Source organism: Lepisma saccharinum, chromosome 6, assembly GCF_977018435.1.
Source record: "Lepisma saccharinum chromosome 6, izLepSacc3.1, whole genome shotgun sequence".
Classification (NCBI taxonomy): domain Eukaryota; kingdom Metazoa; phylum Arthropoda; class Insecta; order Zygentoma; family Lepismatidae; genus Lepisma; species Lepisma saccharinum.
In genome coordinates, this window is record NC_139234.1 from 55,318,230 (window position 1) to 55,341,854 (window position 23,625).

Here is a 23,625-nt window from a genome sequence, read left to right on the forward strand (position 1 = left end):
GCGACATCGTATGTGGTTTCAATTGGATGGAGCGCCTGCACATTTTGATGGCACAGTGCGAACCCTTTTGCACCGTACCTACCCACAGCGCTGGATCTGCAGAGAGGGCCCCGTCCCCTGGCCTGCCCGTTCGCCTGACCTCACACCAATGGATTTCTTCTTGTGGGGCCATGTGAAAACACTCGTCTACGAGACCCCGGTGCCTGACAAGGAAACATTGGTAGCGCGGATACTTGCAGCATCGGCCGAGGTGTGTACCATGCCAGGGATTTTTGATAGGGTTCGCCAGAATTTCCTGTGACGCTGCAATGCCTGCATTGAATGTGGTGGTTGTCAATTTGAGCAACTTTTGTAACAACGTCAGTCCGGGGTACGACTACGTACTACGTACTATTCCTATCTGTAAGTGCACCTTTGCGTGGCAATAAACCTCCTGTGCCCGTAGTTGCTGTGTTTGTCCTGCTGGCGCATGACCTCTGTGTGACATCCCCTCGGTGCTGCTACGGGGAATCCCTCATCCCGCATTTGTTGTCTCCTTGACAGGTACCATTCCCCGTCCGGTCCTCTTTCTCTTTTGTTGAACCGTGCTTTGTTCTTGCTGCGGTGTCTCCCCACTGTGTTTGGGGACTCCCCACGCGCTGCATGTGTTTGTTTCCCGCTGTGCAATTGTTACTTCATGCTTCATTGCTTCTTTTGTCCCTACCGTTGTCGATCGCTACCCTTTCCCTTCGCTTGTCTTGCGGGACACTCCTATTTCCTTTGTGGAACCCCATGCGCATGCGTTGCGCAGCTGCCGCCTAGTGTTTTTCGGATGGGCGACTTTGGTGTTCCTTTTGACTTCGTTTGTTCCGCCTTTCTATCTTCACTGGTACTGGCTGTACAGAGGTGTGAAGTTCATTTTCACACATTTTCGGCGTTGTCTAGCTCCTCACGGAGGCATCTCTCGGCAAAGTGGAAGGGGAACTTTCGTCTATTTCATGGGAGGTATCTGTGGTTTTCGTTTGTACTATACCTTTAGAATCACCCTGTATAATGGATAAAAGCAAGGAGGGCCAAAAGGGGTAAGTAAAAATCAAAGAAGGTAAAAGGAAACACTCACCGGACAGTAGAAAAATTCAAAATTTTCACTAATTTCATAGCATCATCGGTGTGAGGAGAAATAGACGGAACCGGAAGTTGGGGCCCTGCAGAGTTGCCAGGTCCCCATCGAAGAAGAAGCGGTGTGTGGAACAAAAAAAAACCACTGTTTCGTCACCAGGCTCGTCGTAAACTGTGAGTGTGTGGGATGAGCTGGGAGGGTGGGAGGAATGGGCATTACTGAGTGGCCTTTTTCAAGCCAGGTGGAGTGGTTGCACTCATGGCCGATATATATAGGCCCTCTCCCATCTTTTGCGAACAGAGGTGTTGGCTGGTTGGGGTAGGAGATGGATAATCGCTACCCGGAAGCAGTCGTTGAAACTGATGTTGTGGTGGTTGGTGTGGACGGCGACAGTGAAGTCCAGGTTGTGGGTGGAGGAGCGGTGGTTATTGATGCAGAGGTTGAGGGCCGTTGATGTTTCCCCCAGGTAAAAATCACCAGAGATGTTGCAGGTGAGGATGTAGATAAGGTTTGAGGCATGGCAGGTCCCTTTGGGATGGAGGGTAAATTTGCCAGTGGCCGTGTGCACCTGGAGGGTGTGAGAAGTGATGAGGATGGGGCAGGTCTTGCACCTGGGGTGGTTGCATTTATGGATGGGGGGGGGGGGTGTTGGATGCGTGGTGAAGGAGTGTTGTGGACTAGGATGTTTTGGAGGTTGGGGGGGCATTTGAAAACCACTCTGGGTTATATATATATATATATTGGATAAAAGCAAGGAGGGCCAAAAGGGCTAAGTAAAAATCAAAGAAGGTAAAAGGAAACACTCACCGGACAGTAGAAAAATTCAAAATTTTCACTAACTTCATAGCAACATCGGTGTGAGCCAACTTCTGGTTCCGTCTCTTTCTCCTCACACCGATGATATATATATATTAGTTACTAAAGTTCTGTCATGGAATTTTTGTGTGGATGTGTCAATCCATTAGTCTTTGCTAATTGTGCGTGTCCTTTACGTGGTGGTGACCAGCATTTGAAAACAAGATCTCGATATTGAGGTACTATTTAGTGCAGGTCAGGTCAACCTGCTGTATTTGCGGAAAAGTGCTCCCGTATGCATGTGTGGACTGCAGAGCGAGCAGTGGTACTTTAGTGATGCGAGAGGGGTGGAAAGGATGCAGTGGGCAAGGAAGAAGTTTCATTGATCGCATTCATAGCATTGCTATTATAGAAGAAACCGGAGGTGATTGTGAAAAGGAGTGCACTTCTAACACACTATTTTTTACCTCTCAATGCAAGCAACTGTGCCACTGATCTGCTGCTTGCTGGCCTCCGCAAGAGCAAAAAAACAGCTCCAACTGTTCCCTTGCTCTTCAAATATCTTCATACACTGATTGTTCTGTGCTCATTGTGCTGCAACCACAGGGTCTGAGGTGTGGCCTCTTCAGGAGGCACAAATCAACCCTTGCTAGCCTCCATGGTGGAGGGGTTAGTGTTACATGCTTGCTATAAAGCCGATACCCAGACTTAAGGCACCTGGACCCACATTCAGTATACCCCTTGCAGGACTTGTGCTCCATCCAGGTGTGTTTGTGATTGCCCTTTTATCAATTTCATCTGATCGTTCATCCTGATTGTGATTTTAAATAAAACAAATACCAGTGTACTATAGTTTACACGGGCAACGATAGATTGCAGACAGAATTGATAGTTCTTCCACTTGAGCGAAATACACTCAAACTCTCGTAATTTGTCTATGGTAGTGGGCCCTCAAATATGGATCGTGAAGTAAAGGACGAAGTGAAATTGAAAAATAAGTGAACATAGTCACTACCAGTGCAGTACTTCTTACACTGTATCACTTACCGGAAAGGATAATAATATTCTGCGACATAATAAAATACATGTATCTCGGTAAGATACACAAAACTGTATTTTAACATGGAGATGATTACTATGTTCTTTCATTCGGTTGCACATGGTATCAACTGTTCCTGTCTACATTGGACAAACAGGGAGGACAATAGAAAAGCGTTGCAAAGAACACGCCAGCTACATGAATTTTCATCCTGAAAAATCAGGGTTAGCAGAACATTCCATCCAGGAGGGCCATAGAATTGACTTCACAAGCACAGAGATCATCAATGAATCATCAAGTTACTGGGACCATCTCATCAAAGAAGCAATAGCCATTCACGGGGAAAAGGAAAACCTCAACATTGACACGGGACCCAGCCTGGTTAGTGATAGTCGACTGGGAGTGCGAACGTCGGAGAAACGCCACCTACACCAGACCCCTCCCACAAAAAATCCATATAACTTCACCCCGACTCATCTCTGCACTTCAATCCCTGAAGATGAGGTAACGTTAACTCTCGAAAGCTCGGAAGCCTATCCGAAAATCACCTGGCTAATTGCCCGAGAAAATCTCTTTCAGAAAGTGTGTTCATCGAATAAAAAAGTGGTAGCTTGCACAATCATCAACATGTTTCAAGATATTTGGTACTAACGATGTTGTAGAGTATTGGTAAAGTACTCACATCACAGATATCTTTTCCCCTAGGGATTACAGGTTCAAATACAAAACTCTCCAAAAAGGTTCTTTTTTTTTTTGTTGTTTTTTTTTGTAAGTATTGCATTGAGATACATTGAGTATGGAGTTTAGTAATTAAGTTGAATAATTTTGTTTAAGAATGTTCACAAAAAATAATTTGGTGTGGAATTCGACGAATGTTTACAGCAGCTCAATGTTTTTTTTTTCTTTCTGGCAGTAAGGTATACAATTCAGAGATGAGATTTATTTCAAAGCACTAACTTTCCAATCAATCTAGGCATGCTACATGTGAAAAGTCTGGAATTATTTTGAAACTAATTTACATAACATATCCTTCATTATTATTACAAGTCTCACTAAAGTAATTATTTTTATTATTCTTTGAAGAGCAAATAGGAACATTCATAAATTTGGAAGGAAAAATACCTAAATTGTTATTGTATTCCAACAAAGTATTTAGCCAAACAATGAATGTGCCGACTAGGGCTCGGAAGTTGATGAAGAATCAATCATCTTTTCTCAGCCTTCAAAACAATCCTAAGCCCGATATCAGTTTGTTTCCCTTCAGCTAGAACCAGAAAACAACATATTTAGTTTGTCGGCCCTTTTTTGGCTTTTAGGTCATTTTCAGTATTTCTTGCCTTTTTGTTACATTTTTCTTAATTTTAATGCTTATTTTTCTCGTTTTGTAAATTTTAAATTAATTTGTTACCATAACTTATAGATTTAAATTTCCTGATATGGACCTTTTAGTAAGTTCGCCATTAAACGAATATATGGTCAATGGAAAATCACATTATTTTCAAGTGAAATATTTGGCAATGCATTAAATAATTAATCGCAGTAAATTTATTTTTCCTACAGCAAACTTAAAATACTTTGTGTAAATTTTACTTTGAGATTCTCTTGCATTGTGGAAGATCCATTCTCAAAGGAGGTGAATGATTTATACAAAAAAAGCTTGCAGTGCATGTTATGCAACCTTGAAGTTAAAATAAAGAAAGCTAAATTAGTATTTAACTGCTTTTATCCCTTTGCTTCAGTACTTGGTAGTTTAAACCCCCCCCCAATCCATCCATAGTGCATGAAAAGTGTGACTCGTTGGGATGGTAACTCTCTGCATAGACTCTTTCTAAGAATGTTAGAAAGGTTCATGGAAGGTTCATGCATGAAAACATGCTTTGATCAAAACAGCAAGTTCTGACAATTGAGCTTGCAAAAATTATGATGGTTAATAAGGAACTGTATATTTAGACATTTACTTTACAAAACCATGACACAAGAATTGTATAAGAATAACAACAAAATGACAGAATATTACACTAAATTACAGACTACTTATAAATATATCAGATTGGTAAAATTATCGCTAGTATTTCTGATACACTGGATACCAATAAAAATACCAATTAAGCCTATCTCTTAATAATAATATCCAGAAATCCCAGGTTCAAATCTTGGCCTGAGCATGTGTGTTCTTTGTAAATGTCTCCTCTTCAATTTTGTCGGGTCATCACTCATCCTCATCATTAGCCAAAAGTGGCACAAAAATCAAATCCTAATAATTATTTTATAAGAAAGTGAGGGTGGTATGGCTATGAGGGAAAATATAGTCTATTGTAAAATAAATTTAAAATAATATTGCACTATGTATTGAGTACTCTGGAAAAAAATGGAACATTCTGGAACACTCAGGGAAAATAAATTTTGAGTTCACGTGGGAACCCTGTAACAAGAAAGCAATCTTCAATAAAAACCTAATGTTGTTCAAAGTGCCATTTATTATTACATATTTTAATATCGTTATACAAAAACACTTTGTACATTTGTAAATATACAGTGAAGATCAACCAGGAAGCAAAATACAACAATAAATTATATTCTGATTTTACTCTCAATTTTAACACCTTTCTTTTCTAGAGTTATACAGATATTTTACACAAGAAGGAATTCTTTATTTTAATGGTTCCTTATCATCATCTGGAAAAAATCTGATTTTATTCTTTTGCACTTGTTTCTTCCTTCTTTTTCCCTTGTTTCGCGAGAGATTCTGCTGCTGCTTTTCTTCTCTGTATTAGGATGGCTCGTTGCAGTTTCTTCTCTGCTATTGTTTTCTTCAAGCCCTTCATCTTCCTTGTCTGTAGCTTCTCGATACTCTGCTTGGGAACGTGGATTCTTCCTAGCTTAGTACCAAACACATTCCTCGAAATGTTCTTTGTCTTTTTAACCTGTAATTAAAGAACAAATGTTTCCATAATGCTGAAACATATGCATGCAACTTATTTTTTGTTGGCCACCTTCAACTGTCGCAGGAAGATGCAGATAGACATAGAAGTTAGTCCATGGATGTCATCATTTACATTCAATTTCTCCATGAATCAAATTCGGATTACTTCTAATTTTTTTCCATTGCACTCTTACATGCTACAGTGTTACTACTTACCATGTATACATAATTAGGCTTGTTTTGTGTTTGGAGGAAAAAAAAAGCTTTTATATCACAGAAACTTAAAGAGTGCAATCATGCTAACAACCAGTGTGGGCACAGTCACCTGCTGTTGCCACCTTTACTTACAAAAAACTTGGTCAAACAGCCAATTAGGCCTACAGCTCCTGCTTGTTTGGGCAACATGCAGGAACCTTAGAATCTCTGAAGTAGCCAGCAAGGAAACACGATTTTGTCAAAATAACCATTCTGCACTGTAAATCTGGGCCGGGAGACACCAAGGCCAGGTAGAAGAGTAGAGTATGGTTACTTGTGCAAGGTTTTCTTCACTTTTTTGCGAAAATTAGTTTGTCCAAACTTCAAGCTTACTTCCTCACACACACCTGCAAATCAATCAATGCAAACAATGTGGTAGGCAGTCACTACACTTCCAACATGTTTTGTAGTGGGAACACTGTACCGATATCGGAACTTTGACTGCTTCTTCCTCGCTATTTGACCAAGCCCGATGACTCCGGGATGGAGTTGAAAGCTTGGACAGACTTCTAAAGTGTCTTTTATCATGCTGTTTATTTGTTTTTGTGCAGTTTTTGACATGAACATATCTACACAAGGTTGTTATTTCCATGTACTTGTGCCAATTTTCAATATCGCTCAAACTGACTGGTGAGATTTACTAACAAACTGTGAAACACATGGAGAATAAACTGAGAATGCATTTTATGAATAAACGCAATTTTTGAAATTAAGATACAATAATAGCACTAATCTCAAATATAACAGTTAACTACCTTCTTTGAAAAAGAGCCAGGGAATTATTGAAAGCTTAAAAGCCTATTACTGTTGTTCATTACCGCTACATTGGAACCTTGAATTAGATATTCCTGAATCACATATTCAACTTTTCTGATGCTAATAAGAAATATGTTTTTTTCCCCTTCACATTATACATTTTTTGAACCATGCACCATTGAAATAATATGTAAAATCAAAGTTCAGACTAATACAATTTTTTTTTGTGTCATTTTATCGAAAAAAATGACAACTACATCATCTTGTTACTATAAATTCATTAACAAATTTGGACTTGAATCACTTATCAAGTTAGTGGTAGTTCCAAAAATTGTACAGTGTGTTCCGTTCAAATCTCCCTCATTTCAATTAATTACTGTGAACGAAGTACGATGAATTGTGAAATAACTAACACCAAATGAAAGGCCAGATCTTCAAGTTTTGTTTTCATGATTTGAAGTTGTCCGTTTGTTCACTATGCAGCACCACGGTCGTATAAATAAAAATGGCGACAGTTCAACAACGCGTGCAGGCAGTGGTGTTGTATGCTGAGACAAAATCTGTGATTGCAATGCAACGAAATTTCAGACGAGTGTACGGAGGAGTTGTACCTGATGCTAAATCAATTAGGCTGTAGTTTAGTAAGTTTGTTACAACTGGCAGTGTCCTAAAACAATCGGGTGGAGCTCGCCGTCGTGTGTCGGAGGAAAAGGTGAAGACATTCGAGCGGGGTTTCAGAGGAGCCCGAGTAAATGCATCCGCCAGGCATCTAGGCAATTAAATGTGCCTCCAACAACAATGCATCGAGTTCTGCACAAGCAGCTTCGGTTGTATCCATATAAAGTGGAGATTGTGCAACAATTGAAGCCAGATGATAAGCTGTGTCGCAAAGAATTTGGTATGGAAACGCTGCAGCGTATCGACATGAATCCTCACTTCCTCGACAACGTCCTGTTTTCAGACGAAGCAACGTTTCACGTGTCGGGGATTGTCAACCGACATAACGTACAGATCTGGTGATCTGAAAACCCACATGTGTACAGAGAACATGTCCGCGATAGCCCAAAATTGAATGTTTGGTGTGGTCTAATGAAGGATCATCGGTCCGTTTGTTTTCAATGAAGATACAGTAACAAGCCCTGTGTACTTGGGACATGTTGGAGCAGTTTGTGTACCCCCAGGTAGTTGCTCTACAACCGGACATCATCTTCCAAAAAGATGGGGCTCCCCCACACTGGAGTCTGGATGTTCGGACGTCCTTCAATTCAACATTTCCTAATCGCTGGATTGGACACGATGGACAGATACGATGGCCGCCACGTTTACCTGACCTCACTCTGCTGGACTTCTTCCTTTGGGGTTACGTCAAGGGTCGTGTGTTTGCGACTCCAGTGAATAACATCCCAGAGTTACGAACCTGCATACGTGTTAGGATTGCAACAGTAACAGGGGACATGTTGAAGAGAACATGGCAAGAAGTTGAATACAGACTGGATATTGTTCGTGCTACCAATGGGGCACATGAAAGGTGTATTAGTGTGTGGAAAATAAAATTTATGAGTTTTTCTTCAATTCTCTGAAATTTCATTGCTCTATCGTTCATACTTTCTTTTCTACGATTAATTGAAATTAGGGAGATTTGAACGGAACACCCGGTACAATTAAACATCATAATATGAAAATAATCACATTATATTGAGTGCACACATACAGATAAGTAATGCAGTTTTTATTAAAAATATAATTTATGAAATAAAAAGTATATATAATGTACTTTAAGTTCCTCTGGTTTCCTGCATGCCCTCTTGAAAAGATCATCTGATGCTAAGTGGGTTCTTTTAACTTTGAAGTCTATGGAAGGACCAATCTCAACTAGTTCAATTCTAGGTATCTTCGTGCCAGATTTCTTCATAGCAATCCTAGTAATAATAATAAAATAAAGTGAAAAAAAATACTTATTTCAACTAAAGCTATAAATTAATTTTACACATTTTTTAAAGCTTTGCATAAATGAAAAAGTTCCCTAAATATCATTTTCCACTCAAACTCATGTTTTTGGAGAGTAAATGGAGAGACATACAGTAGCAATAAAGAGGAAGGTACCTTGGTTAAAATTAGAATGTTGAATCCTAAAACAAATATGAACTTTATGTTGCACCACATACTTTTCATGTTACTCAACAAGTTAATTCTAGGAATATGAATAACTTTATTATTATTTTTAATAATAATAATCCAGGTATCTTGCAGTGTCTAGTTATGCTGTAAGCTATGCAAAATGCATTTTTTATTTAAGTTTGCATCAACAGCATGCAGGAAAAGTGAATTTCATAATTAAATTAAGTTCCCATTACATCTTATGAAATTTCTCGAGCTTTCATTACGTTTTACAGAACATTTTGTGTAGATCACTGTGAAATAATTGCAATGAAATACTTATAAATGTTCTGAATATTATTAACTTTCAATTGTTACAATTTGTAAGATCATCTTCTTAACTATATGTGTGTGTGTGTATGACATGTACCTCCATGGCAAAGTGGTTAGCACAGCATGCTATGATGCCAGGGGCCCATGTTTGAATCCTGGCCTAGGCATGGGTGTTCCATGCGAGTATACCTTCTCGAATTTCATTATACCATCAGTAGACCTCGAATTTTTAGGTTCTAAAATAGGCTCAAAAAATCCTAAAATAGGTTCTAAAAATCCTAAAAATCTTGTTAGGCTCGAAAAATCCTGAAGTAGTTTAAAAAAACTTAAAATAGTTCCAAAATTCCTGAAAAATGCTGATTAGGTCTAGTCACTGAAAATGAAAATGGGACACCTATATCCTGAAATACGCACTATCTTCCATAACATTATGTGTGTTGCCTAACCCTACGGCAATGGCAGAACTTACCATTGGAAATTTGCTATTAAAATCCACTCTTTGCTGCATGGTTAGGCAACTATCTTTTTTCATGTTAATCACAGTCAAACTCTGCAATTTTGTCTATGACGATCATCTTATATGATGAAATTAATCTTTGAACAAAAACATAGTCAGTGGTGCAAACTTCAATGTTGAAATGTTAGTTTGCAAGGTACGAATGCCAAAAAGTACCAAAGTGACGCGAAAGTGAGCAAGACCATACAGATCAGACTACTGTGGATTGTACAGTGGCACCAGACATTTTGCTTTGTTTACAGCTTTGAAAAATCACCATGGGCTTGGAGGAAGGGCAATCGACAGGGAGTATGTTTCAAACACGTTTGTCATTGAATTTTTTCGTGACCAAACAAAGCAAATGGTGACATAAAAATCGTGTAAAGCATTTAAAAATATATAAAAAACTTTAAAAAATAGGTTCTAACAAGCAAAATAGGTTTTTAGGCACTATAAAACTTCATCAGTTGTTGCATTTTTTAATGAAACTCTGACATAACTTATTATTTCTTACATACCTGTAAAGCAAAAAATAGGTTAAAAACCTAAAATCAGAGGTCTAATCATCACTCATCCTCATTTTCATAATTAGCCAAAAGTGACAGGAAAACAATACTAAATAATAAAAATCAAATGGGAATCACTGACCAGACTAGAAAAATATGAAACTGAGGTCAAACATTTATTCTTCTTCTTCAAGATGCTAAAAAAAGAATTTAGTCGAGTTGAAAGTACCTGTAACTCCTACAGAAGATCATGTCGTCTGTGGCAGTAAATGAGATGACATGCTCCAAACCTTGAAGCCTAATACTTTCCACAATTTCTCCCCGAAAGAAATCCACAAGCAAATTTTTCAATCGGCTGTACTGGTGATTGTGTTCAAACAATTCTCCATTGAAGATCAAGCAAGGCTTCACTCCTGTAAACACCTTTGGCACTTGGAACTCCTTCAGTCCTTTGTACTTGTCTATGCCAAGTTCAATCATGTCAAACAGGTGGTAATCGAACATTCGACCTGAAAAAGATAAATCAATGTTATAGCTGTCCTATACCAATTTGACAATTTATATGTAGCAAACAGTGGTGGTGCACGACTTCATGATGTTGATGGCTGTCATAGATTTAGGTGAGACACTTCTTCAAAGAAAAATGCATGTTTATCGTATACATTTCAATGTTATTTTTACCGGGAAATTACCAATTACATTTTGGATGAGCTGTGGCATAATCTGGTTCAACCTTGGTGCCAAGCACAGTTCTACCCTTAGTCACACGGTCACGTGCCCCTCCATCTGCAATTATAACAATTTATACTTATTTGTAACGCTCTCATTACATTTGCCTTGCCGCAAGCAAGCAGTCTTCATCGGAGCGAAGACGATTAGAGTGGGTTGGATGAAACTTGGCAACATAGCAAGGATCACATTCTGGCTGTGGACTTCCTGCCTCACTGCTTTAACATCATCCCTACATTCTGAGAAGTGGGGGAGGTCCGGGGGTTTATGGGTGTTTTCATTGTGAATGGTCACAATATCGCTGAGACTCAGGCCCCACACTTGGGGTGTTCTTTTTCGGTTTCCCGCTAGATGTTGGCTGGGTTAATTTACTGTACCTTACCGAACAAAAGGAATGGAGGGAACTCTGGAAGAAGGAGGTAGAACCGTGGAGAGTCTGTTGTCGAGGTTCGATGTATTTTGCAAAGTTTTTTTTTTTATAAATTAGTGTGATTTAGTGAGTTGTTTACTGAAGTGTTGCCGTGCGTGTGAAAATACAGCGAAATGAATCAGGTGAAATACTTACAAAGTAAAAAATCACCAAGACCGATTGTTGGCCAAAGAATTAGGCCCGCCAAGACCAGAGCTTTGCCTAAATCTGTTCAAAGGTAAAAAAAAACATATAACAGAAAATTCAATAAAAATTTATACGAAAAGTGGGAATGGATGCGTGGGTGTCCTGTAGCTAATTCCCTTTTTTCGTTTTCCGTGCATTTCATTCAACAGAGAAAACACATGGACTACTAAAAGTGGGGTAAGAGACTTGAAGAATTTGCCTGAAAAAAGCAAAAAACACAGTTTGTCAAAAAATCACTGAGACAATGAAATGTCTGTCTGTCTTGGGGAAAACTGATATCAGAATGCAACTTGATGATGGTTATATACAGTTTCTGTTCCAAGACATAACGAGCTTGTGGACAAAAACATATATATTTTATCTCATATTACTGATGCGATTAAATTTTGTGGGGAATTTGAATTGGCTTTGCATGGTCATGACGAGACAGGGGACTCAAATAACCAAGGTGTTTTCAAAGGACTCATTAATTCCACAGCGACCCTTGACAATGTTTTGAAAGACCATTTAGAAAGTGGTTCAAGTGTCTTCAAAGGTACATCAAAGATAATTCAAAATGAACTTTTAGATGTGATTTTGTCTGTCTGCAAGAAGTATATTTTATCCAAAATTGGTGAGGTAGACTTTTTATCCTTTCAGGCTAATGAAGCAACAGACAATTCATACAAAATTCTGCTATCGCTAATTTTGTGGTATCAGATTGAGGGAAAGTGAGAAATTATGGAGTTATTTTCAAGTGTCCGATAGGAGTGCTGGTGATAAAGCAGAAACGATTCTAGTACAAGAATCGCCCGATAAACTAATATGCCAAACATATGATGGAGCTTCAGTTATGAGCGGGCAGAAGGGTGGGTTATGCACATCAAGGAAACCTCGTTCTACAAAGTGTGATATCATCTTCTTCGCAGAGCAGAATATTTTTTCAGGATTTGCATGGAATAGGGACATTTTTTCAAGATCTCTGAAAAGAATGGATTATTTGATTGAATTTGCTCAAAAGAAGATTGGTAGTGTCCTACATATGAGATGGTATTTTCAACATCACACAGTTAATACTGTTTATGAACAAAAATATATGAAATGTTTTGAGCATATAAGAGACACCGAAATAAGTGACAAAAAATCCTCTGTGGAAGCTATGGGGTTAGTGCGAACATTGAAAGATCCTCAGTTCATTTACTGGCTTACGTTCTACCGCAAAAGCATGCCACACATTGCAATCTTTTTTGATTGTATTCAAAAGAGACACATTGATGCTGTTAAAATGAGCGAGTTTGTCAAACGTTTTGTAAGTGCGATAGGAAATGTTCGGAAACTGTACAAAAATGAAGAAACCTCTTCAAATGACCCCTTGAAGAAATGACAGTGCTTTGAACATGACAAAAATAAGTTGGCAGCTCTGGAAGTTTGTGATACAATTGTGTGCAGTATCAATGGTAGGTTTGAATTTTCCAGTCACTTGTGCATACTGCAATGAATTCCCAGAGCGAATTTCAAACGACTCTTTAACTCGTATCCTAAAATAAATGGTCCAAAATTGGGAACAGAGTTAGAAGTAATGTACAGCCATGAAGATTTGCATTGTACCTCCAGTGCAATACCCCTTCTACGACAATAACATGTTGCGAACATTCTCCAAGTGTGTGATGGTATTGAAAATAGTCGATTGATTTGGTGTTTTAAGTCCACTTTATGCACAGTAAGGCTAATCGGGACTTAACCTACAGTTTTAAAATGGGATCCGAACCACTATGTGCTTCCACCGGGTATCGAACCTGGGACTTGATTACAAGGCGACGATGCTACCACTGCGCCATTGAAAATAGTCGTGACCATTCCCATGATGACTCTGGAGACTGAGAGATTGTTCTCTACCCTGAACAGATTAAAGACATTCTTACAGAACTCCATGGGGAACGAGAAGCTGAATGCACTGATGATGATATTAGAGAAGAAGGTAGTACATGCCATTCCAGATACAACAAGTGCCTAATTGAGGAATTTGCTACAGCCAAACACAGGAGAATAGAACAGATATACAAGAAATAAAATAACAAGGTAAGCTTTTAAAAAGTATTGCATGCTTTTCATTTGATACATATTAAATGCCACTTGCATGACTTTCATTAGCTCTAAGATATAGCCTACATTTGGAATGTGCCCTGCCCCTTCCAAACCCCACGAACCGCCACTGCTTGTGGATTGAAAGCCAAAGATTGTTTTAAGCGCACTTTATGATCAGATGGGCCAATTGGGACTGAACCTACTGCGACGATACGTCAGAGGTGAGGGTTACCTGCACCAATCACGTCATGAGAGCATCCAAACAATTTATTCAACACCAAAATTACAGCAACTTCAAATTTGTACTTCAGATAGCTCCCAAGTGTCTTACCTAGTAACGCCAGAAGCACTGATCTATTGTTTACTGAGGAGGACAACTGACCTCGAAAGGGATTCCTTTTATGTGAACAATATAAGTTTACTCAATAAAATAAATATTCAAATAAAGAATATGCTTGTCAGACACCAAATAATTCAGTCTTTGATATCAAATTTAGAGTTAGCATATATGTATGTGATGAATTTTACATGTTTTGTCCCAGCCTACTTCCATACCGTTCAAGCCTGTCTAATGTAATACCAATTTTTGTAGTTACCCAAATACCTAACCTTTCCCTAGATGATTGTCAAACCAATTACAAGGATGAAGTAATATGAGTTACGTTGGCAAGACACACAAAGTTTTTCCCTCTGAAAGAAAACACACAATATTAGAATATGTTAAACATGCAATTATCACATACCGATTTTTGTAAGCATATTTAAAATGAAATAGGACTTTCGAAATAATTAAACATTTATTCATATGAGAATTTACACCTCTCCCTGATCAATAACAGGAGCTGTTTATGTATTCACCTGCACTCAGCTCGTAGCTTAATGTAGTACGAACAGCTGAATTAGGATTAAATATCTCCACCGTGTGTCTGATTTGGCAACATTGCCTCATTCATGGATATAACTCGTCAAGTTTATATTATTAACAAAGATAATTTTACACAGACAATTCTAAGCAATTGCACATCTCTTACTAACCGTGCAAAATATTCACTAATTCGTCTTTCTGCCGACTACATGCCTGAATTAGGACATGTGACCATCAAATATTAAGACGCAATAAAATACCTTTTGTCTCTGTTTACTACCCAGATCTAAAATTATAAGGATAAGCACTTATTCAAGGTTCTCCGGATAGATTGTATCAGATCATGTTCAAATTATTGGAGAAAACTCCATTTTTACATGTAACGGCATCACCCGCCATTTGCTGTCAACCACGAGATACGGAATGCTTGATTTTCGATTTATTTTCCACACTAGTAACACACGCTAGCATGCTTTATTCGAAACGTACTTTAGGTAGATCTACCCTTTAAGTATATAAACATGAGCTCATGAAAGGTGATTAAAACTGCTGCCGCTTACCTCCTCAAGCGGTGGGTCATGTGATCATTTTTTCGCCCTACCTTTGTCATGGATCTGCCTAATCGCATCACCTTACTTTCATCAATTGCTCGATCCAACGGACGATCTCCTGTTATACAAAGTGCAGTACATTCCTTCACTGTCGATCACTTATCTTCTGTAAGTTAATCAGTGAGGATTCCTTCTCACATGGTTTCGTTTTTTCTCCTTCATTTTCCGCCACTCCTTCTTTCTCTCCATTCTTCCTCCGTCAACCACCCCTTCTTTCTTCCTTTATACATCACGTTTTCCGCGTGACACAAGAAGTTTTACTGAACATAATATTAAGTACAAATATTCATATATGTATGTATCAATAATCTTAATGTAATAAAGACTTAATTGGTTATAGTTATTTTATTCAAGCACAATAATGGAGAATAACCTGCTGTATAATTACTTTTTAAGGTTAAAGGTACAATTTGTCAGACCCAGTAAGTTCGCGGTCAGCCCGAAATGTCCCCGAGCAAAGGCGAAATCAAACTTTTCGCGGTAAATATTATTAAGGTGAAGGATATTATAACCAAACGTCAAAAAGTGCTACAGAAAGCTTAAATATGTATCATCATGTATTTTAACATTTGATCAATCTCTACTCGTGACGTAACTCGAGAATTTACGGTTTAACTCCTAAATTTTCCATTTTTGGGCCATTCAACATTAATTTTTCATAGTAACGAAAGCAATGATTATTTTTAACAGCACGCATACTCCAATTATCGTGAATTTTCTTAATGACTTCAATGCCTTGTACATGGACATGTTCGAATCACCTTAAATCAACCTTCATGTGACTATTTACAGTAAAATAAACCGGCCATATGACAATATCTGTCATACTACAGTTTAAGGAAGCTAAACTGATCTGTAATATGCCTGTAGTAGGGATAAAACCCAGTACCCGTTGATTACAAACAATTTATAATACAAAAGAAACTTTCTTGTGCATTGTAGTAAAGTAAGTCCATTTTACACTCACATATAGGCTAATTGGGACTGGACCTACAGTTTAAAGTGGGATCTGAACCACATGCCTCCACCATGTATTGAACCTGGGATTCCTTGATTACAAGGTGAGGGCATTGCCACTACACCATCAGGGAGGCTGCCCTAACTGGAGTGAGTGAGTGAGTGAGTGAGTGAGTGAGTGAGAGAGAGAGAGAGAGAGAGAGAGAGAGAGAGAGAGAGAGAGAGAGAGAGAGAGAGAGAGAGAGAGAGAGAGAGAGAGAGAGTGAGTGAGTGAGTGAGTGAGTGAGTGAGTGAGTGAGTGTGAGTGTGTGTGTGTGTGTGAGAGAGAGAGAGAGAGAGAGAGAGAGAGAGAGAGAGAGAGAGAGAGAGAGAGAGAGAGAGAGAGAGAGAGAGAGAGAGAGAGAGAGTGTGAGTGTGTGTGTGTGTGTGTTTAGTATTGTTACATTTTGTAGATATGTATTTTTGACAAGGGGCGATGAATAAATTAACCCACCAAACTATGCTCTCTTGCAACAATGCATCACAACTTTACAGATTTTTTTATAGCTCATTGACAATCGATCAGATGTTTCAAATATGAGAGAAACATTATGAGAATCTAAGAGCGAGGCGAATGTTGGTTTTGGCCACGCTTCTAGTGACTCAAAAACAATGATATCGGTGTAAAAAATTCAACCGATACTTTAATATACCGATACATCGGTATCGGCTCAGCCCTAATTACTACTTGAATGTCTAATTACACCTGTACATATGATATTATTCTCTTACCCACAGTCAAATTGTACGGCCTCTTCTTGTTATGTGATGCAAGCATAAAAAGTGATGCATCATATTTAGTGGACAATGCCTCTATGGGTGTTGCATCTTCAAATGGCCGAATATTATGCCTTCGACCCAAAAGCTTTGAATTTGATTTTTTGAGGAGATACTGAAATGGAAAAATTAATATTTAAATTGTTTGAATACAATAAATTAAATATGCTTCATACGCCATCCAAAAACTGCTACAAAAATATGTACACTGCATATTATGAACACTTTTCTTTCTATTGTTAAATGAATCATATAACATAAAAAGTTGAGACACAATACAGAGTGGGATCAACAAGTATTGCTTGGCAAATTGTCCATTACAATTTTCCTTGATTTTCTTCTTGCTTTTAGGACAATTATTATGCATGCTGGTGCAGAGGTTGTAAGCAGCGTGTTTGGCATTTTGTTTCAATTTTTGAAGCTCTCACTGTGCAAAATAAAGAGCATGAATATTGTGAGAATAATTTGCTTGGTAATACTTATCCATTCCACTCTGCAATGCTGTGAATTTAAAACTACAGTATGTTTTAAGAAATAACAAATCAAATATTCTCATTGGAAAATGTGCTGAATTGACTTTATTAGTTAACCCTAGAAAGCTAAGGCTTCGTCAAATTGACGTTGTGTAAATACAAAAAGGTATCCCCAACCCTTTCTTATCACATGATATGCTTCAAACCCTCAGTATATTCAATTGGTCTTGAGAACTGTGGAGGGAGACATACTGCCTGAATTGAATTGCTGTCCAGTTGAGAAATTATTTACTATTTTTTCTGCATAGTCATTCTGATGAAGTGTTAGCTTTAACATAAGCAAATTTGCCACATCTATGTTTTATTTAGACAAGGAAAAAATGAATTGTGTTATGCAAAACAAAACTAGAAATATGGTTTTGCTGCTTTAGACAACTCATGGCAAAGCATCCATCTATGAAACTTCTGAATAACCTGCGATAACGGCGAAAGGAGGATGACAAAACTGTTTTACAGCGCTCGAACAGGTGTTCTCAGGTTACCAGCCAGGTTAAATTGGAGTTAGCTTCCAACGTTTCGAGGGCATACATTGCTCTCATCTTCACGAGAGCAATGTATGCCCTCGAAAGGTTGGAAGCTAACTCCAATTTAACCTGGCTGCTAACCCGAGAACACCTGTTCGAATCATGTCGCCAGGAAAGCTACAATTCCTGTTTACAGCCGTAGTTCCACAGCAATATGTGGGGAATGCCAAACAAATTGCTGTTTTAAATGTAACTATGGACTTTAAATCACATCAAAAAGTTTTTATTTGTTACCAACACTATAAGAAACAAATTTAGGTTATTAGAATAGAAAAGTCTTTTTATTTTCTACTGAACAAGGTTCAGCCTAGGTTCTATCACCTAACTCAGGACCAGGTATTACAAAGTACAATTACATGTGAAAAGCATTAAACAAAATGGTTTACAATAAATTAAATACATGGGGAAAAAAAATTAAAAAAATAGCACATGTACCAATGCACACACACATATACATACATAATTCAAAATTGTATCTAAAAAGAAGTAAAGAAATGTGTACACAACACGCATTATTCGTGATGTTAGGTGGATGTATGGATGTTTTGTGAGTTTAGCCGAGTTTCTTGATAGTTGTTTTTTCACTAAACATGATATAAACTTTTCTTTGAAGTGTTTGATTGAGGTAGTAGACTAAATAACATCGGGTAAGGCATTCCAAACAGTAGCGGACCAGAAAAACAGCCATCAAAGCTGGTGACAGATTGGCAGGGGATGTCTTGTCGAGTTTACGCCTACCTGTGGTGTAGTGTGAATGCACTGAATCTCTAAATACAAATTCATTGTAAAGATAACCTGGTGTTTTTGACTTAAGGACATTGAACATTAGGCAGTATTGATGCAGCATGCGTCGTCGAGACATATTGAGGATTTCATGAGTATTAAGTCAGGGCAAGATGTGCTTACTTCTTCTGATCAAAAAAGCATATCGAATGCAAGAATTTTGATTTTTTTAAAATTCTCTTTGATAGTTTCCTTTGCAAATTGGTATCACACCACATCACAGTCAAATAAAGGGTATATAAATGTGTCAGTAAGGTATAATTTGGTTTCTCTGGTAAAGTTATCTCTCTTTAATGATCTAAGGATTGTAAGTGTGCACTGGGTTGAAACATGAGCAGACCAGGATAAATGTTGATCGAAATTTAGACCTAAATTTTTAATTGTGTGAATTTATATAATGTTTTGATTTATCCAAGATGGAGCCTTGTGACACTCTCCACGTAAAGATAACAGTGATGAAGAGGTGTTGCCAGGACAAATAACTCTCTGCCTCCTTTCTTGCAGATATGATTTAAATCAGTTTATTACTAGTTTGGAAAATAGTAATATTTCATTTTAGCAAGGAGGAGGTTATGGTGAATAAGGACGAATGCTATTGAGAGGGCTAATAATAGGAGTACAGTTACTTTTTTGTCGTCTATGTCCTTTAATATGTTGTCCGTCATGCACAGTAAAGTCGTAGTAGTGTTGTGAGATGCATTGAAACCAGACTCTCTATCAGGTAAAATTTTGGTAACAGTGTTGTATGGGCACAACATATTTCTTAATTTTTACAGAAGAAACTACTTACAGAAATGAGTTTCTGTAGAATGTTGAAAGTTCGTGAAGGTGTGTTTTTTCATCGTGGAATCAATTTGACCGGGAATTCATCTGTTTTCAAGAAAAATATATCTCAGACGCACAATAGATGTTGCTTTCATTTGCTTCCTGTACGTTTGATGACGTAACTCCCTGTCAGTGTTTCCAACCATGCAGTTGTTTCAGGTCTAGGATGTGAACCATTTTTTTTAACTGTTCACCTCAACTATGATGGCCTAACCTAACCTTACCAGAAATGGTTCGTGCGGCTATCCGTGAATGTTTATTGGGGCTATCCGTCAATGGTTTGTGGGGTAGCCCCACATACCATTCACGGATAGCTCCACAAAACATTTCCGTTAAGTTTATTTTGGGTTCGGTTAGGCAAGCATAGTTAAAATTTAAAAAAAAAAAATCCGTGCATAGTAGGTATTTTTCGGTGAAGAAGGTTGGAAACACTGCATACCCACTGATGATGCACAACACAACTCCAGCGGAGCCTGCCATATTGTGTGTTACGCAAGTGAAAAAAGGCAAGAACAATAATTACTGTTAATCTGAAAAATTGAAATTATTTTCGTGAAAAAAGCAAAAGGCAACCTTCAAGAATCGGTAACACTTTACTATACCGGAGACGGATTTCTTCAAATTTACAGGAGAAAGTACTTATGCATATCATTTTCTGTAGCGTTGTTGATGTTCGGGAATCTAGTCTTGATCCATTTTAATGCGAATGCAAGTGGTTTTCTATGAAAATCTCTTTCCGACACGCTATTGCTGCTGCCGCCATTTGCTTTCTGCACGAGAGCACAATACGCGCTATTGCTGCTGCTACAAGATGACGTGTCGAGGATGCATCGTGAAGTTGTAGCCGGGTGTGGAACATGCCATGGAATTTGTAATTCAACACGGAATCTTGAAGAAAGAAGTGGAATGCAGGACATGGAAGGTTAAAATTAAAAGAATACCGTGTATTTTCTTTCGAGAAAAACCGATGTTGTCCGTATATGCTAAACTGAACAAAAGGAGTGCTAATGGAACCTAACCTAACAGGTCTAACCTAACCTAGTAGGCATACCTCGTCCCCGTGATGGTTCGTGGGGCTATCGTGAATTTTTGGGCTAACGTCAATGGTTTTTGGGGCTACCCATGGATGGTTTGTGGGAAATAAGGAACAAAAGTAAGTACTCGTTAATGTAAGAAATATACATTATTTTCATTAGAAATTCATTATTTCACCTAAAGAAATGTTCCGCAATGCAGAATAGTACGTTAGCAATGTAAAAAATTGCGAAATAAATCATTGATATGTGTCTCCGGTATAGTAAAGTAGTACCCAAGAATCTTTAGCAATGCAGAATACGTAAGTACAAATGTTAAAAATGCCGAAATAAACGAGTGAGAGGTGTTGTGCCCATACGACACCGTTCCCATTTTAATTGCCAATAAAACTCTTCATATAAAGCAAAAAGTAAAGTCATCAAAATGACTACGCCATAGCTTTAGCATTCCTGATTTTCCACGTCAGCTATCCAGGGTTAAAAAACCATAAATGTAATAAAATTGCAAGTGTCTACAAGCAATGCAACTAAGAGAATTCACTCGGAGTACTGAAATGTTAAAAAAGCAGAGTATGTAATTTTGTTCTAAAAACAATTCTTACCAGATCTTTCATGCAGTTAACAACAATTTCATTTGTCTTACTGCCTCTAATGAATAATGCAGTTTTTGAGTATTCCACTAATTGGGGCTCTCTTTTTAAAAGGGCACGGTTTCCTCTGCGAGTTTTAGGTTTTCTGGAAAATAATATACATTCACAAAATTAGATGTACATACTTAGGTAAATTCAATTGGAGCAAATACAGAATACCGGAAGTATCTTCAATTGCTTTCAAATTCGGCATACTCACTAATTTTGACCTCGTAATCACGAATATGCAGTTAAAATTTGGCGGTCACGTCTAGAAATTGCAAAATAAGTCGAATAAAGTGGGTCCGTGAACAGAGTAAACACCATTGATTTATGAAGAAAACTATTTTTTTGCAATGATTAGCGTATGAAAACTATGTTTACGATCACCCTGAATTTTTACTATGCTTGCCTAACCTAACCTTACGTGAATGGTTCGTGGGGTAAACATATTTTTCAACTTTAGGCAAGATGCCATTTTCACATGCAATGGGTCTGAATTATTGCACAACACTTGAGCAACGTTGTGTAATGACTACGGTAGCAAGACCGTTGTGCAGAAAGGAAGAAGTCTTCATATCAGAAACATGGTTTCCAAGTTATTGCATAGCGGAAATTGACAAGCGTATTTTGCAATTTGTAGACGTGACCACCAATTTTTAACTGCAGAATCGTGATTACGAGGCCAAAATTAGTGAGAATGCCGGATTTTAAAGTAATCAGAGATACTTCCGGTATTCTGAATATATACATACCATTCAATTTCTACCACAAATATAATAAGCATTTTAAAACCGTTCTACAACACATTCTTGTGACAATTTCAGTTGCAATTAAGGCGAAGAGGGACAATTACGCAACAGGCATGCATTTATTCCAAAATCGTCGGAATGAGCAATGCTACTAAAAAGATCTCCGCCAGAAATTGAAGAGTATGAATTTCTTCCCATGTGGCAAGTGGAAGCGGTTTCCTAAGTTGATTATTAAGCCTATACGATTTTTTAAAAATATGATGAATTAGTATTTACCGAATCCCATGTATTCCTTATGGGGTATCAACTTCAACTTCAAGTTACGGCTCATCAAATGGGAGTTTCGACTTTTCCTACTACTATGACATAGTTCAACGTGTCCTTTTTCCGTCCATGTACTTTTCTATGTCATCGGATGTTTGATATTCCCGAGAGAACGAATAAAATAATGGTCCCATAAGCCTAGTGCATTTCAGCTTGCCTCCTATGGCCATCCTGGCAGTGTTGCCAAACCTGATGTGCATAATAGAGCTATATTTCACCATTAATATAGTTAAAGAGGACTTTCAAGGAGATAGATTAATGAAGGCTGCATAACATAAAGTGCTACTAAGGTAATTTTAGTTGTCAGAGGGGTGAGGGTGCTGCTATTACCGTTAGCTTTAAAGTGATGGCAATTTATTCTTAGTTTTCACCGCCTAGATTTGGCGGCACACCCATCTCAATCCAATAATGTTAATATAAAATCGAAAATAAAGGGTTCCCGGAAAACAAAATTGTTATCTTCATCTTAGCCACAGCGCTATATATAAAATACATGGGGAGGAAAGAAGAGGTGGGTGACGCAGCCTATAGGTATACGAAATATCACGTCACGTGCAAAATGTACACTCATGGCAAAAGTTGGTATTTATGGGCCGGAGCCAGTGGTGGCATCATAGTGGGGCAGAGGGCGGGTGCCACAGTTCACAGTCAAACGAGTGCACGCCCAGCGAGAAAGACCTAGGGGAAATTGTCCCTCTTCACCTTAATGAAATCATATTAAAACTGTATGTAAGAGTTTATTTGGAATTAGTACAGATTTTTAAGCTAAATTATTGTTTATTCATTGTAGTATAGATTTTTAATCTAAATTATTGTGTTTATTCATGGTACCAGTAATCTTGAATGATAGAACAATTGATTGTCAAACGTCTGCCACTTAAGTTGGTTTAGATAGGAACACAGTACATGCTGGCATTGGCACGATTTTGTTCTTTCCATATTATTACTACTTCTAGCGAAGGTTCATATTAGAACCCCAACTTACAACTACTAGCATTATGAGTGCTTAGAAAATAACTTACACAACTCTTCCTAGCGATGGCATGTTGGTAATTAACAATGTAATATATATATTATAATCTGGAATAACACATTTCACGTATTTGGACACGTGCTTTTTTCTACGGTTATGGAACGTAAAGTTTACCACAGATCACATTCCTCCTATGGGCAGTTTACGATCTGTGGTGTTGGACATATACACATGCCTTTTCAAATCTCTACTTGTCCTAATTGTCCATCGTAGGAGGATACCCGCAAGAAT

At 38.0% G+C, this 23,625-nt stretch overlaps 1 protein-coding gene across 1 annotated transcript; it reads right to left on the minus strand.

The window, feature by feature from the left end:
* Positions 1-5,398: 5,398 nt before the first annotated feature.
* On the minus strand, positions 5,399-23,545 carry Non3 (Ribosome production factor 2-like protein Non3). The gene is made up of 6 exons (XM_083123955.1): positions 23,384-23,545; positions 21,259-21,391; positions 16,913-17,072; positions 10,529-10,808; positions 8,642-8,786; positions 5,399-5,857 (listed from the first exon to the last, which is right to left on the minus strand). The coding sequence occupies exons 1-6, from the start codon at positions 23,404-23,406 to the stop codon at positions 5,627-5,629; spliced, it is 972 nt and encodes a 323-aa protein (XP_082980081.1). The 5' UTR covers positions 23,407-23,545; the 3' UTR covers positions 5,399-5,626.
* Between the last annotated feature and the right edge of the window lie 80 nt (positions 23,546-23,625).